Source organism: Littorina saxatilis, linkage group LG15 (assembly GCF_037325665.1).
Source record: "Littorina saxatilis isolate snail1 linkage group LG15, US_GU_Lsax_2.0, whole genome shotgun sequence".
Classification (NCBI taxonomy): Eukaryota; Metazoa; Mollusca; class Gastropoda; order Littorinimorpha; family Littorinidae; genus Littorina; species Littorina saxatilis.
This window is the reverse complement of record NC_090259.1, coordinates 10,183,689-10,201,479: the sequence shown is the minus strand read 5'-3', so window position 1 is coordinate 10,201,479 and position 17,791 is coordinate 10,183,689. Positions and strand designations below refer to the sequence as shown.

The following is a 17,791-nucleotide window of genomic DNA, read 5'->3' as shown; positions in this document are numbered from 1 at the left end:
GCTATTTCCCTTGCGGCATTGTCCTTCGACGATTTCAATGGGTTTCAAGTTTTTCTTGACTGCGGCATTGATCGTAACGCAAATTTCAGTGACGACTTTGACTGGCGATTTTTAGTGATTGGCTCTGGCATTGGAATTTTCGGTTTGTCATTGTCAGTTGGAATTTATCCTGGGGCGGAGTGGGCCCCAAGCTTCGGCAATGTTTGGGGCGGAACACAAAACTCTGGGGCGTTCCGCCCCCCGCCCCCGCTAGTGTCGAACCCTGAACAGGATTTCAAAAGAAAAATTATGTGCTGGTCAATATTGGCAAAATCTTACAGTTGATGTGTGTTTCTCTCTCTCTCCCTCTCTCTCTCTCTCTCTCTCTCTCTCTCTCTCTCTCTCTCTCTCTCTCTCTCTCTCTCGCGAATTTATTACGAATGTTGCGTGTGTTGCGACATTAAAGTGAAAACTGTAAGACATTGCTGAAGAATATGCTTTCCTTGCGAATATTAACAATCATGAAGAACATTTCTCTCTCCCTCTCTCTCTCTCGTAAGAATTAAAACACTTCACAAGAGAGAGAGAGAGAGACAGAGACAGAGACAGAGAGAGAGACAGAGAGAGAGACAGATAGACCCACACACACACACACACACACACACACACACACACACACACACACACACACACCTCAATTGAGTAGAGATTGTCCATAGACAATCCGACATCAACTGTAAGATCTGGCCAATTAGTAAAGTGGTGTCAAAGAAAGTGTATCTCTTATCTAGAATTAAACACTTTCTGAACTGCCACACCAGGAAGTTATTCTTCATTGCTCATATTCAATCTGTTATTGATTACGCATCTACTCTATGGGACTCAGCAAGTGAACATTCCTTAAAACCACTTAGCAGATTACATAAAAGAGCGCTGAAAGTAGTATTACTAAAGCACATTACTCTCACAGAGTTAGACTACATACAATTAGGGATCGTACCTCTAAAGACAAGGCTGCTTTTTAACAAAGAAATCCTTATGCATAAAGTTATATCCGAAACTTTACCTCAAACCATTTGTTCAAAGTTCTCTTTGAAGAATTCACACCAACTTATGAAAGTTAACACTCCTCTTCCTAAGATAGACTTATATAAGTCTAGTCTAGTTTATCGGCAATTCCAAAAAATATGCTCACCTAAGCCTGAAATTCAAAATGGAATTGACGGCTTTTTCACCGTACATATGCCACAAGAGATGTTTATAGTTACTTATACCATTCATCGCTTGCCTCTAGTTCACTCCCCTTGCATGCCGCCATTTTGTTTTGATGTCATTTGGGAACGCCCGTGTGAAGTCATTTTATGACAACTTTTAAGAATGTCACCGCGTGTGCTAGTTTTTACATTTAGTCAAGTTTTGACTAAATGTTTTAACGTAGAGGGGGGAATCGAGACGAGGGTCGTGGTGTATGTGCGTGCGTGCGTGCGTGTGTGTGTGTGTGTGTGCGTGTGTGTGTCTGTGTGTGTAGAGCGATTCAGACTAAACTACTGGACCGATCTTTATGAAATTTGACATGAGAGTTCCTGGGTATGAAATCCCCATATGTTTTTTTCATTTTTTTGATAAATGTCTTTGATGACGTCATATCCGGCTTTTCGTGAAAGTTGAGGCGGCACTGTCACGCTCTCATTTTTCAACCAAATTGGTTGAAATTTTGGTCAAGTAATTTTCGACGAAGCCCGGACTTCGGTGTTGCATTTCAGCTTGGTGGCTTAAACATTAATTAATGACTTTGGTCATTAAAAATCTGAAAATTGTATAAAAAAAAAATTATAAAACGATCCAAATTTACGTTCATCTTATTCTCCATCATTTTCTGATTCCAAAAACATATACATATGTTATATTTGGATTAAAAACAAGCTCTGAAAATTAAAAATATAAAAATTATTATCAAAACTAAATTGTCGAAATCAATTTAAAAACACTTTCATCTTATTCCTTGTCGGTTCCTGATTCCAAAAACATATAGATATGATATGTTTGGATTAAAAACACGCTCAGAAAGTTAAAACGAAGAGAGGTACAGAAAAGCGTGCTATCCTTCTCAGCGCAACTACTACCCCGCTCTTCTTGTCAATTTCACTACCTTTGCCGTGAGCGGTGGATTGACGATGCTACGAGTATACGGTCTTGCTGCGTTGCATTGCGTTCAGTTTCATTCTGTGAGTTCGACAGCTACTTGACTAAATGTTGTATTTTCGCCTTACGCGACTTGTTATTGTTTCGGTTTCGAAAATTAGTCAAAGTTGCTACAGAAGCCTAAAACTATCGTTTGATCTGTTTTACAAATATAAATTGATAATACTTTTTAAAATATATTTAAAACAAACTCTACCCCAAAATGGTGCCATGTCAGTGACGTTTTGGGTAGACTTTTTGTTTATGGCGATGAACCGATTGGTTGATTTATTTCTTATTTCGAGTTTTCTTAGCTTTTAAATGGAGGAGTCCAACCATGTGATTTGAGTTTGTTTGTCCCCATTTTGTTGTGCACAAAGTGCGTCACTGACGTGGCACTGTTTTGTAACGTCTATGGCACTTTGAAACCATGTGTACTTGTTACTGGTAGTTTTTAACCAATTTCCTTGTGATTTTTTGTTACATGTTCTAACTAAGGTTAACATTGTTGTAACTGAAAAAAGCTGAGCACAAAAACGAGATCATTTGTCCGTTATTTTTAATTTTTAGTGCAGTTAAACCCAGAGATTTGTACGAGTTATGATCCAAACAAAATGACCAAAACGCTATTATAAATGTTTCAGGTAACTGATCATCAAAAATAATATATCATTTGAAAGGCCAAACATTTAACTGGTTTACCTCTCAGAGATGACGCCATTAGGTTGCTACGTCATAAATGACGAGGCATCAAAATACGTCACTTTTGGGTTATGCTTCAAAACGGGGTCTTTTGTCAAGAACCATGAACAACTCCTATTCTGTAAAAGAGTGTAGCTAGGTAATGACACAAAGGACATTTCTACAAAGGTGAAGAAAGTAACATGAAACAAAGCTGCTACATAATTTACAATCTGACAGAAGAAAAGGGAAATCAAAACTGGGGAAAAAGGGAACAACTCGGAATAGCCAACAAGACGTCCGAACAGCTCTGCAAACGAAATTAATGTAGCTGCTGTATCAAAACTTAAGAACTAAGATTGAAAAGTGAACATACGAGTATATAGTGCAAGACTTAAACTTTCATATAGAACCGTTCACAGAATTCTACACAATGACCTTCAGCTTCAAAAGCTGGCCGCAAAATGAATGCCTCATTAGCTGACAGGGAAACGGAAGAAGCAACAAGTTCCTCTTGCACGCGATCTGCTTAACCGTTTTGAACCAAGTAGACCCACACTTGTGATGAATCTAGTCACTGATAATGAGACTTTGGTTTCTTTCTATATTATTGCCAGAAAGCACAAAACAATTGGGCCACAATTACGAGACGCACTACATTTGTAGGCAAGGGTTTCAAAGAAGAAACAGTGCTATTCGCTGTATTTTGCGACCACAAAGGTCCCGTTGCTGTCGATATTTTTTTGCTAACAGAACTGTCACTGTCACATACTATACAGGACCTTATTACCCAAAGTAACTCACGAGTTCAGCAGTTAACGACAAAACTGCGAAACCCAGACCTCCCATCTTTTCCATCATCCATGACAATGCCAGCCTCCACGAAATAAGGGCCGTGCCTCCATTCCTTAAAGTCTAAATGATCCCAGTTTTGCCTCATACATTCTTCGGACCTGAGTTTACTCCTTGTAACTTCTATGAAAATTAAAGTATCTGAAGGAAAACAAGTCGCGTAAGGCGAAAATACAATATTTAGTCAAGTAGCTGTCGAACTCACAGAATAAAACTGAACGCAATGCCATTTTTCAGCAAGACCGTATACTCGTAGCATCGTCAGTCCACCGCTCATGGCAAAGGCAGTGAAATTGACAAGAAGAGCGGGGTAGTAGTTGCGCTAAGAAGGATAGCACGCTTTTCTGTACCTCTCTTTGTTTTAACTTTCTGAGCGTGTTTTTAATCCAAACATATCATATCTATATGTTTTTGGAATCAGAAACCGACAAGGAATAAGATGAAAGTGTTTTTAAATTGATTTCGACAATTTAATTTTGATAATAATTTTTATATATTTAATTTTTAGAGCTTGTTTTTAATCCGAATATAACATATTTATATGTTTTTGGAATCAGCAAATGATGGAGAATAAGATAAACGTAAATTTGGATCGTTTTATAAATTTTTATTTTTTTTTTACAATTTTCCGATTTTTAATGACCAAAGTCATTAATTAATTTTTAAGCCACTAAGCTGAAATGCAATACCGAAGTCCGGGCTTCGTCGAAGATTACTTGACCAAAATTTCAACCAATTTGGTTGAAAAATGAGGGCGTGACAGTGCCGCCTCAACTTTCACGAAAAGCCGGATATGACGTCATCAAAGACATTTATCAAAAAAATGAAAAAAAACGTTCGGGGATTTCATACCCAGGAACTCTCATGTCAAATTTCATAAAGATCGGTCCAGTAGTTTAGTCTGAATCGCTCTACACACACACACACACACACAGACACACAGACACAGACACACACACACACACACACACACACACACACGCACATACACCACGACCCTCGTTTCGATTCCCCCTCGATGTTAAAATATTTAGTCAAAACTTGACTAAATATAAAAACCACGAAAGATCGCAACCGCCGACAAAAACAATAGTGTAGAGCGAAGTGGAGTGCACAGAAAAGTAAATCTGCGAGTGTTCGCAGTGCTGAAAGAAAATGTCATTTACACAAGAAAAGGCTGTTTCAGCACGACTAAGTCCATCGTTTGGTTCACCGCAATCTTTTTGCTACATAAGCGATGAAGAAAATGAAATAGTTTTTTCCGTAAGGTTCGCGGAGAAAGATGCTAACAATGTTTGAGTTTGGTTATGTTCAAATTTAGAATTAACGGGTTATTCCGCCCTGTCATTCTCGACTAACACCAACAAATATAAAGTGGAATAGTGTGGTTCACATTAATTATCTTGTCAAATGTACATACTCATTTGTTTGACGTGAGTGTATGACGGTAGATATATATATATATATATATTTGCAAGGAGGGAAGACAGCGAAGAACGTCAAAATAATGACAGCTCAAATCAAAACCGTGTGAATGACGTTTTGGAGCCAGAATCAGGAGCCATTTATCTTTCTGAGGGTGTGTACTTGTTTTCCCGCCAAGTTTGAATGAAATATTTTCGAAAAATCAAGGCGTTGTCTGAAGTGTACAAGAAAAAAAGAATGACCTTGACCGGTGACCTTGAGTAGTGACCTTGACCCGGAATGCTTTAAATATGTTTGCTAGAGGTGTATGTTCCTTTTAAGTGTATCAATACATGTACAATTGAAATAATTATTTTACAAGTTATTCAGATGGGCAATGGTGTCGACGGACCAACGGACAGACGGACGGAGGGACACAGAGCCGTATAGTGGTTCAACAATGTCCGAGAAGATCAATAATCAGTTTAAAATCAGCCGTGTTAAACTACCTATATTTTAACAACAAAAAAGTATCACTATTGAACATTGAATTCACACGTGCCACGTCAGTGACGCTCAAGTGCCACGTCAGTGACGCTACATATTAACCGCTAGTCGCAAGGATGCATTTGATTTTTGTAATTTCTTTTATGTATCAGAACGTATGATATGTCTTGACTATGATCTAACAAAATCACATCATTTACTTGGCTAATCTCATAGAATTTTAGAATTTCGCTTTGTCAGTGAAATGCAGGTGAGCATTTTTGCCACGTCAGTGACGTTTTTCAAAACTCAAGTTAAGTACCCTTAGCTTTTTTTACCTCAACATATTTAACCTTGGGTAGGAAGGTTGTCATGTTTGGGGATATCTCTGCACAAATTTGAGTTAATAAAGTCATCGTGACTATTATTTTTATGGCGAATAATGTCTGATTTTTTGTGCGAATGCCACGTCAGTGACGCTGGAATTGCCCTTATTCAGGTGGCCGTCTCTGGAACGCTCGTCCGAATGCCCTACGGGAAGCTACCAGCACAGATTCTTTCAGAAACAAATATATATCCCATTTATTGAAAATAGTATGTTCTTGATTGTTATGTCATTTTGGACACAGACACTCACTTTTGATTGACTCTAATTTGATTTGCAAATGTGTTGCTTTGCACCTTGTCATAAACATTTATGAACTACAATGTTTCTATATAATGTGCTTATGTACATAAACCTATACTATTTCACTAATTATGTATTCATGTAGTAGTAGTTATTATAGTAGAGTTAGTCCCTCTTTAGGGCGAGGGCCAGATGCAAAAAAGTATTCCTATGCTTATTTTGTTACCCTCGTAAAATAAAGAATTGCCATTGTCATTGTCTGTCATGAGGTGGAAGATGAAATTAGAGAATTTACTGTTAATGCTTGAAAGTGCTAATGCGTGCTCTGCCCTATCTATTTAATCTGACTCTTTCACTCTAACTCAATCCACTTCACAAACAGAATTTAGAGGATACAGACTTAGTATTTATCCTCAAAAAATCAATACAACATTCTTCACGTCAATAACATAAAAGTACAAATTACAACTCACAATTCATATATTGCTATTGTACTCACTTAGTACAGCAATATTACATCTTCACTCATACAGCAATATTACATCTTCCATAGTATAGCAATATTACTTCTCCATAGTATCGTAATATTACTGTATTACGATATAATATTCTAGTGGCCACAAGAGAGGATCGAGACAGACACTCACGACTTCGTAGTCACTCACTCCTGCAGTCCTCAATCTCCAGTTCCACTATCTACACACTCCTGTGCAACTGTTATCCTCGCCGATACAGTTCTCAAAATCCCAAGATTCCTCCTCGCGGATACGCATCTTCACAACGTGGCGAAAAGCACTGCATGGCGCGTAGACCTTCTCGACGCCCAGTTATCGATGGGGACTCCATCGTCACTCCCACCCTCTCCGATGTGGACTCCAGTTCCTGACATCGCCATAGTCTTCTCTGTCTCCAGTGTGGGCACCCTCACCCGGACACCGTCATGGAACTCCTTAAGAATTCAACACAAGTCTTATAATACATTCTCTTAAATCATCTCTTCTTTCTTAAACAGTCATGTCCAAGCTCTGTCGTCCATTCTTCCCTTTCTCTCTCTCTTGGCCAGATTTACTAACTAACCTAACGTAATTCAAACATAATAATTATCACACTCTCATTCTCCATTCTTCATTCACATTCCAAAACTAAACAGTACACACGTATTTCTGACATCAATTCACGTATGTCATTCCGTTCACAATAATAGTCCAAGCTATGCTTAACCAATGGATCACTTAATCAATTAATGACACTACCATACATAGCATCAACATCTTAACATAACATACATGTATAACAACATTTATGTTCAAAAATTACTCAACAAAACGTAATACAATCACAACAAAAATCCTCTTAAAACTTCACACTGAAAATTAGTACACTTTGCATACACTACAGTTTACACTCCAGCTATGTATTCAAGCTTCAATACTATACAACATAATAACTCATTTACCTTAAAGGCAGAGTAAGCCTCCCGTAAACCATCACAGATACGGTCAGGCTTTTACACACAGTACAAACACCCTTTCATTTAAACACTCACCAATTGAGAACATCCTAGGTGCCCTCCGTAAAGAGCGAACAATTTTCAAAGAATTTATTTTTGCGTGGTTTATCTTACCCCTGAGCCATCGTGAACCCGTGTGATCCAGTTTTCCTTTTTCACAATGCAGTCGTCAGTTAGTCATGAATGCGACTCGATGTGAGCTTATCTACAATAGCACGTTTTTTATGCACGAAACAACGGCTGTGGTTCACAAGAACTCTAGCGATGGCTTTTGACTGTTGAGAGGAACGGCGATTTGCACTGATAAACCTTCGTCTGCTACGACCCTTGCGTGACCCTGCTTCCGGGCTTTTCGTTTTTATATTTAGTCAAGTTTTGACTAAATATTTTAACATCGAGGGGGAATCGAAACGAGGGTCGTGGTGTATGTGTGTGTGTGTGTTTCTGTGTGTGTGTGTAGAGCGATTCAGACTAAACTACTGGACCGATCTTTATGAAATTTGACATGAGAGTTCCTGGGTATGAAATCCCCGAACGTTTTTTTCATTTTTTTTATAAATGTCTTTGATGACGTCATATCCGGCTTTTCGTGAAAGTTGAGGCGGCACTGTCACGCCCTCATTTTTCAACCAAATTGGTTGAAATTTTGGTCAAGTAATCTTCGACGAAGCCCGGACTTCGGTATTGCATTTCAGCTTGGTGGCTTAAAAATTAATTAATGACTTTGGTCATTAAAAATCTGAAAATTGTAAAAAATAATAAACATTTATAAAACGATCCAAATTTACGTTTATCTTATTCTCCATCATTTGCTGATTCCAAAAACATATAAATATGTTATATTCGGATTAAAAACAAGCTCTGAAAATTAAATATATAAAAATTATTATCAAAATTAAATTGTCGAAATCAATTTAAAAACACTTTCATCTTATTCCTTGTCGGTTCCTGATTCCAAAAACATATAGATATGATATGTTTGGATTAAAAACACGCTCAGAAAGTTAAAACAAAGAGAGGTACAGAAAAGCGTGCTATCCTTCTTAGCGCAACTACTACCCCGCTCTTCTTGTCAATTTCACTGCCTTTGCCATGACGATGCTACGAGTATACGGTCTTGCTGAAAAATGGCATTGCGTTCAGTTTCATTCTGTGAGTTCGACAGCTACTTGACTAAATATTGTATTTTCGCCTTACGCGACTTGTTTTAAACTTTCAAAACTTCGAGTTGTACTGATGTTGTCTTGATGAAAAAAGAATTATTTTATGATTTAAGAATGTTTGTGTAACAAGCTGTCAATTTATTATTTAGATTTTAAAAGTTAGGTCTAGCGCAAAAACGAGGCGCCGTTGTTGTTAACGAACAAGTCTACGAAAATAAATTATTTGAAAATGTCTCACGCTCGACAGAAAGCAGCCAGGATGTTCCCGTTCGGTGAGCGTTCAAATGGAAGTATGCTTGTACTGTATTTATACGCTCGGGGAGCTCTGTTATGGTTTACGGGAGGCTTACTGTGCCTTTAAGAGACCTGTCTCAAGAAGGAGATATTCCCCGAACAGGAAGACAAATGCAGCACAACCTTCCTGGTTGCTAGTTTGATACGCTGTAAATTTCTCTCCGTCCCCAAACCAGCTACAATATATCGCTCAGACTCGTGAACACAATTCTGCTAAGCCAGGGCTATTTTCTCGTGAATCACACGCAACCCGTGCTATCTCTCCAAACCTGTCTACGCATCAACCATCCAATTGTTAGGGAGTTTAAAATCACGACGTATTTACAAAACCCAACCCTTTCTCCTAATACCTAACTCACATCTTTGTGACATTGTCATTGTCATTGTCATTGTCATGTTCCTCTCTCTCTCTCTCTCTCTCTCTCTCTCTAGAAAACAAACATTGCTTTTGAAACGACTCCTGAATGTTGTTGCCGTCAAAGCGAGAAGCCTCGTGTCCTGAGTTCTCATACATTTCTCGTTCATTCTCTGCTTTTCAGATCAGCAGCAGCTGGAAATACACAATCACTCAGAGGGCCCCACCAACATTGCTGAAACCATCAACAGTTCAAACTACATCAAGATCAAGGACTTTCACAACCAGGTTCACAATAACAACCAAGTTCACCATGACAACCGGGTTCACAATGACAACCGGGTTCACAATGACAACCGGGTTCACCATGACAACAGGGTTCACCATGACAACCAGGTACACCATGACAACCGGGTTCAAAACCAAATCAGCGAGCATCACGTGCATCAACACGGACCTCGCATCACTAACGTGTTCAACACTGTTATTGTTGGAGAACAACATACCCCTTTGCTGGCCGTCACAGGTAACTGAGGAAATATTTGATTTCTAATATCATACACAGTACGGTCATTTCACATTTGTTTCACTTTAAACCAGAGACTGCAAGTGATGGTTCAATATGTCTGTTATTAGAGCTCTAGGTTTACAGACTTGAACATGTTGTAAATGGTAAATACCTGAATGACTAAACACAAATAAAAGGCGTTAATACACTCTTTGACTGCAATCTATGTTCCTTATATGGTCAAATGCGTCTTTTTTAATTTCCATATAAGGTAAAAGGTGGTATAAAGCTTTGGAAAAAAACAGCAAACCATTGTGTAATTATCTGAGCATGCCCTTTGAAGAGCAAAACCATTGTGTACATTTTTTTTACCAGTTCGAAACAAAACATTGGCATCATTTATCATAATGGATCTAGAAAAAAAGGATATTTCTTACATTTCATCCACTTACAACTGAAATTCACCAAGGAAATGAAACCATGAAAGCTACATTTCTGTCGTATGCAGAGTGTTTCTGCTTGGGAGAGCAGAATGCGACTTGTAACCCCCCGCGGGTTAGGGGGAAGAATTTACTCGATGCTCCCCAGCATGTCGTAAGAGGCGACTAACGGATTGTTTCTCCTTTTACCCTTGTTAAATGTTTCTTGTATAGAATATAGTAAATTTTTGTAAAGATTTTAGTCAAGCAGTATGTAAGAAATGTTAAGTCCTTTGTACTGGAAACTTGCATTCTCCCAGTAAGGTAATATATTGTACTACGTTGCAAGCCCCTGAAGCAAATTTTTGATTAGTGCTTTTGTGAACAAGAAACAATTGACAAGTGGCTCTATCCCATCTTCCCCCTTTCCCCGTCGCGATATAACCCTTCGTGGTTGAAAACGACGTTAAACACCAAATATACGGCCTGGGTGGCCGAGTGGTAAGCGCACTTGCGCTCGGAAGCGAGAGGTTGCGAGTTCGACCCTGGGTCAGGACGTTAAGCAATTTTCTCCCCCCTTTCCTAACCTAGGTGGTGGGTTCAAGTGCTAGTCTTTCGGATGAGACGAAAAACCTAGGTCCCTTCGTTTACACTACATTGGGGTGTGCACGTTAAAGATCCCACGATTGACAAAAGGGTCTTTCCTGGCAAAATTGTATTGGCATAGATAAAAATGTCCATCAAATACCCGTGTGACTTGGAATAAAGGCCGTGAAAGGTGAATGCTCGCCCTAATAGGCTTGAGGTTTGCTGGTCGATGTGAATGCGTGATATATTGTGTAAAAAATTCCATCTCACACGGCATTAATAGGTAACATGCGCCTTGAGTCGCCTTGTGTGGTGAGATATGTGCGCGATATAAATTCTCGTAAATAAAAAGTAAATAAAATAAATAAAGAAAAAGAATGCGACATGTAATAATGATTGTGAACCATAAAGAATGAACGATAAAGACAATTCCTACAACAAGCACTTACTTTATGTATTCTTATCAGTACGTGTTGCAAGAACATGTCTTTTTACTTTGCGCCAGGTCTACCGTAAATAATCCCTAGAGTTAAACGACAGCGATCGGACTAAAAGTAGGCACCACACAAACACATTTGCCAGGAGAGCGACCTCGAAACTCAGTCTGGTCGTGTTGTGAAATGGTCAAAAACAAATTGCATTATGGTTTTTTTTCAAAATATGCCATGTTTTGCTGATGTGTGGTTTCTCCAGACTTTTGCAGTGTGAACCAAATTGTTTTGCGTGCACAGATTACAAGAGAAAAGAAGAACCATGACATGAAATGATCAGACTACTTTCAAGCGCGGAGTGCACGTAACACACGTTGTAAACAGACTTTGCTCAGACCCTGTATGGGATGTAAATAGACGTAGTGTTGAGTCCAAAAACATAACAAAACCCACCTAACCGGATTAAGAATGTACTAAAAAAAATTACATTATGTTCTATTGTAACTCACGTTGGGAATCCCTTTCGACTTTCTTTATAGTGGGGCACAGAAGGAGTCTCGGCAAGCCTCGACCCCCGTAATTGCCCCACTAAACAAAGAAAGTCGTAAGGGATTCCCAACGTGAGTTATAAATAGAACATTGTGTAATCTGAGTAATGTTGATCTACAAGCTCGTAGATTTTTACAGAATTTTATTTTCACGCACCTCCAGAATTGAGTTTCGAAAATATCCTTTTAAATCAACTTACCAGCTATAATCAAGAGAGTTACCCTGTCTTTTTCTTTTTCACTCATCTGAATTTAAAATTCAATCTGGCAGTTGTAGTTCCTTTCGTTATCTTTTCGAAGTCTGCACTAGAAATGCATTTCACCAACAGAATGTATTTGCTGTGCTCGTTAATGTTACAAGGTGTCACGGAACATGGAGCGCTGTCCAGTGAAGACGTAGAGGCAGTTGACAACATCGTCACCACAGACAGCTTCAGAAGGGCGCTGGACATCCTGACAACAGGGGAACGTCAGCTGTTACTGTCAGCACACCCAGGTCTTACCAGACAGTCTTTTCTCTCCGCTCTACGCCGTCAGTACCTTAAGAAGGGCTACACAGTGTATGATCTCAGCTGTGTCAGTGACTGGGATAAGAAGGGGCCTGTAGAGAGGGGGAGTCTTGTGATCTTTGACTGTGCCTTTGGGGATGTCCGCCTTGACAGGGAACAGTACCACAGGTTCTATAAGCACAGTTTGTACAGCATCAATAGTCTGACCACCAAGCTTGTCTTTGTTGTCTATCCCCCCGTGTTGCTTGAGCTTCAGCAGTATGATCGTGCCTCTGTCCGTCCTCTGCTCAACAGCGTGGAGCTTGTAGAACTAGGTGAAGATCCTCTTCTTTCAGTTAACCCTTACGCAGACCTCTTGGTGCGCATGCTCCGTGACCCCAATCATGGGCTGATATTGGCAGCTCTTTTAGCCCTGACAATGCAAGGTCAAGACTTCGTGGCAGACATCACGTGTCAAGCGCAGCCGATTTTGCTACGTCTTGGTTTCAGCGACTACTCGGACGCTCAGCTGGAGGAGTATGCCAGTCTCCTGAAAGGTTTCGTTCTGGCACACAGAGGAAGAGGGTTCATCAGCAGAGAAGTCTATGATGCTGTTGGACTGGCCTTTGCTGACACTTACCTGAAGTCAGTACTCGTGCAAGTTTGTGACACCATGCATCTCGTGCAGTTCGTGCGAACAGAACACTTAGTTGAGAAAGACCCTCTACTAATGCAAAGAATGTACGAGGAAATGATTAGAGGACGTCTGCCTGAGATGATTCAGCACCCCTGTCTTCACAGCGAACAGTTTCTGTGTGTATTTGAGGCGTTCTGCAGAGAGAACAACTGCCTGCAAGCTGTCATTGGTGCACTGGATCCTGACCACAACTTGCCTCTGCTTTACTGGTCAGTGTGGGGACCGTCTGACCGTCTGACTGAATGGTGCCTCAGGATGACCAAAGAACAGAACAGGGACAACAACATCATGTCTGATCACGTCCAGTCTGCAGCCTTCGGGACTGCCGTGCTGAAAGCTCTCCAGATAAGCAATAGTTCACACATGTTTCTTCAACTCTTGAGTAAAATTGCTGACAAACCTTACACACGGAACATGCGCCTTCCACTGCCATCCACAGACCAACGACACACAGCGGAGTTACGATCAGTCTGTGACAAGATTTCATCGGGCCTCCGGACAAGTCATTTCCGGTTCATTGGTGTACTTATCCCAAAATACGTCATCACTGCAAAAATGAAGGATGACATCATTCACATCTCTTTCTCACGTCAACATGTCTACCTGACATATCGACTCCTGGCAGACCAACAGGTGGACGAACAAGACAGAGAGGGGAACACCTTGCTCCACCTGGCGGCCGAAGCAGGACACCTGGAGGCGATCAAAATGGCGGTCAGTAGTGGAGCCTCACTGACGGTGAAAAACAAGGCAGGTAAGACACCGCCACAGCTGGCAAAACAACGACTTGACCAACACAACTACGACACACAATGCCAAGAGAAATGGACACGTTCCATGTTTGCTGCATGCAAAGTATGTGACGACACAACTGTCAAAGAATGTCTCTGTTACCATGCCACAGTTGACAGCAAAGACGAGAATGGCTTGACTCCGCTGCACATTGCGTCTAAACACGGTCATGCTGATATCGCTTCTCTTCTAGCGGACCTGGGTGCGAACCTTAACGCCACGGCCAAGTCGGGATTAACTCCACTGCACTATGCATGTCGTGGACAATGCCTGGAGACAGTGCAACTACTCGTTGAGAGAGGAAGCCTTGTGAATGCTGTGGACCATGAAGGAACTACTCCTCTACACACAGTATGTAAACAGGGTGACAAAGAAATCGCTGAGCTTCTGATCCTGCACAATGCACATGTTGATGCGAAGACTTCTGTCGGCTATACGCCTCTGCACCTAGCTTGTGACAAAGGACAGAAAGACGTCGCACAACTATTGTTACAGTTCAGGGCTGACATCAATACAACATCAAGAAAAGGTAACACTCCCCTGCACATGGCATGCACACCGGGCAACACAGACATTGTGAGACTACTCGTTGCCAACAGAGCAGACGTCAACGTGACAAACACTAACAACAACACACCGCTACACTGTGCATGTCTTGAGAATAACACAGACATCGTGCGACTCCTACTCAACCACGGGGCTGAGGTCAACGTTCAGAACACAGATGGTGAAACTGCTCTCCATGTTGCATGCTGGCGTGGTTCTACAGACGTCGTACGTTTGCTGCTTGGATACAAGAACACTGTCAGCGTGAGTGATGACGAAGGTAAAAGCCCTTCCACCGTGTTGTGTGAACCACCAGCAAAGGTTAACATCAACATGAAGGACAACCAGGGTAAGACTGCTCTTTTCAGGGCGTGTGAAATGGGTCAAACAGAGCCTGTACGCCGACTACTTCTGCAACATGATGATACTGACACCAATGCAGCAAGTGATTACTGTCAGTGTCACTCCCCATTACTAAAGGCATGCATTGATGGTAACACAGACATCGCTCATCTTCTTCTGCTACACAACGCTGATGTCAACATGTCTGACGTATGTGGTAAGACACCCCTGTACTGGGCCTGTGTGTATGGTCATCGTGACGTCGTTCATCTCCTCCTGCGGCACGGTGCAGACGTGAACATTCCTGGCCCATTTGGTATGACAGCCCTGTTCTGTGCCTGTGTGAAAAACCACCATAAAATCATTTATCTCCTGCTGCAGCACGGTGCGAACGTGAACATCTCTGACAAGGTCGGTAAGCCACTCCTGTTGATGGCCTGCACACACGGCCACCAGGACATCGTTCAATACGTCTTGCAGCACAACGCCGATATGAACAAGGAAGCATGTGTGTTGTATGATGCACTGCAAACAGCACAACGTCACGGTCACAGAGAAATCGTGCAGCTGCTCCAGCAGTACCTGTCTCCCAGTCACCCTGACAGTGTTCCCCGGCAGCCGTCACTGCAACTATCAGCACAGTGAGGAGGGATCTCAACAGGAAACTTGTGACCAGAATAAACCCAGGACTGTTTGAAGAGACGCTGAATTCACGACAGACTGCTTTATGTTTGTTGACACATAGTGCGTGCAGGTAAACTGATGATCCTGCGCGCGCAGTGTGTGTGTGTGTGTGTGTGTGTGTGTATGTGTGTGTGTGTGTGTGTGTGTGTGTGAGTGTGTGTGTGTGAGCTTCCCCTCCCAAAAACACAGGCTATTTATGCTGTGCAATTATCATTAGCTGTATCATGTGTATATGTCATGAAGTTCCACACGCATTGTTGGAAGGGGGGGGGTGGAGGCAGGGTGGACGATTACTCTGTTTACTTTCGTTTTTTGCCTCTGTTTCACAATGTTTATTGACTGGGTACACACATTTCTTTTCCCACCTTACATTGACCAATCTGACCTGGTAAAGGTTTTTGCAGTGTATAACATTTCATTGTTTTTATATTGTTTCTGTAAAACCTTGTATGGTTGCAACTTTGCCTCCGATAAAAGAGACCAAAGTCAAGGTCAAACGAAGAGTTACAACTGCACACTCTGGTGTGTGTTCAAACAAGGGGAGACATTTACACGTGAACAAGTGATGAGAATTGCTGGGGTTACTCCCCTTGTCCACATATGTTGTTCATTCAGCTTTGTTTAGATTTGTTTGTTTCGGGGAAGTTGTTTTGTTGTTGAGTAGGCTGTTCTCGCATTTAGTCTACAAGCGCTTATTATACATATACCACGTGACAATATTGGTGTTTTGTTTATTGAATTCTCTGTTTGTGCAAGGTAAATATTTTACTTTTATTTACTTTTCAAACTTTATCATCTTTTTCTATGTATCCACGTTATTTTGTGTCTAATTTAAATTGGCTGGCTGGCTGAAAAATGTTACATTTTCAAACGCGTTGTTTTTGTTATGTTGTTGCACGTGTTCACATTGTGAATGACTCGAGGCTTTGCACAGAGTCATTGGACTTTTACAGTTCTATGTGATCATTCGGTTATCTATTTCATAGTTAATTTCTTCAGAGACATAGATAGAAGAGATGCGAAGCGCTGTCTTCCCGCTCGCGTTATCTTCGCCTACGGCAGGGGCAAGTAATCCTCCCACTGGCGCCAAGCTGGCAATTGTTGTGTTTTTAAAGAATTATAACTGTTTCATAGAAAATCATAGATAATAAAACATGCAAACTGTTAATTATTTGCACTCAAGAGAAACAGAAAATCACAAGAAGAAGATTATTGCATCATTTGGTGATTAGAAGATGAATCCTAAAGTAAGCAATTTCGCTCATTTCTCCCCAAAAACTTTTTATCCACACGCCAGGGTAAGTGCGAGAACCACTTGAGAGAGACTTAAAAGCATCAAATTTAATTACAGCGCGTCAAAAATTATACAAACAGATTAATGTATACACCAGTAATGCATTTACACAAAAGAAAATATTAGCTCCCAAACATTGCCTTCACGCACAATGGCCGCAAGAACCGAGGGAACCGTGTTTTTGACTCACTTCGGGAACCCAATCCTCTCAAATGCGTGCGTGTCCACACTATTAAAGCTACAGAATATGAATCAAGTTTACTTATCACTGATATCTCTCGTCTGAAGCTGGATATATCCAAAGAAATATGACAGAAAAGCACTTCAAATCGGTGTCAGAGAGCAAGCGAACAACAACATAGTACGGGATGATGGCTGACAATCGCGCGAGGTCACGCTGACCGAGCGCGGTACTCCAAGAGTTCACGCGAGCGGCCTCGCTTCGCATCTCTTCAATGTATGTCTCTGATTTATATGAAAGAGTAGATGGCCCGTTTCTTTCCTGTATTCACACGGGTATTGTTCTAAAAACGAACATGTTGTGATTATTGGTATCCTCGGATAAATCTCTGCACAAAAATACAAACAATGCGGTTCCGTTAGTAGATTGATGAAAAGGTTGTGATGTTTGTGGATGTGGCGATGGAGGTTGTCATCGTGTGTCATTGGGATATGTCTTTCATGGTTAACTGGTTGAAACAGAAGATGGTACGTTACGCCTGTTCCTTCCCTGTATTCACACAGATTTGATTCCAATTGCGAACATGTTAAGATTATTTGTATATTACAATTAATCCCTGAATAAACAGATCAACAAATACTGCGATGTTATTTCGTTAGTAGATTGACAAAAAGGTTGTGATGTATGTGGTGATGGTTCTTGTCATTGTGTGTGTGTGTGTGTGTGTGTGTGTGTGTGTG

The 17,791-nt window shown here is 40.8% G+C and overlaps 1 protein-coding gene across 1 annotated transcript in view; it reads left to right on the top strand.

Annotated features, from left to right (window-relative positions):
• LOC138948513 (uncharacterized) overlaps positions 1-17,791 on the top strand; it is a 68,583-nt gene that overhangs the window by 27,440 nt on the left and 23,352 nt on the right. The window contains exons 11-12 of the mRNA XM_070320065.1: positions 9,718-10,059; positions 12,389-15,646. Of these exons, the coding sequence (XP_070176166.1) occupies positions 9,718-10,059; positions 12,389-15,537 (3,491 nt within the window). The 3' untranslated portion in view covers positions 15,538-15,646. The remainder of the gene's footprint in view (positions 1-9,717; positions 10,060-12,388; positions 15,647-17,791) is intronic.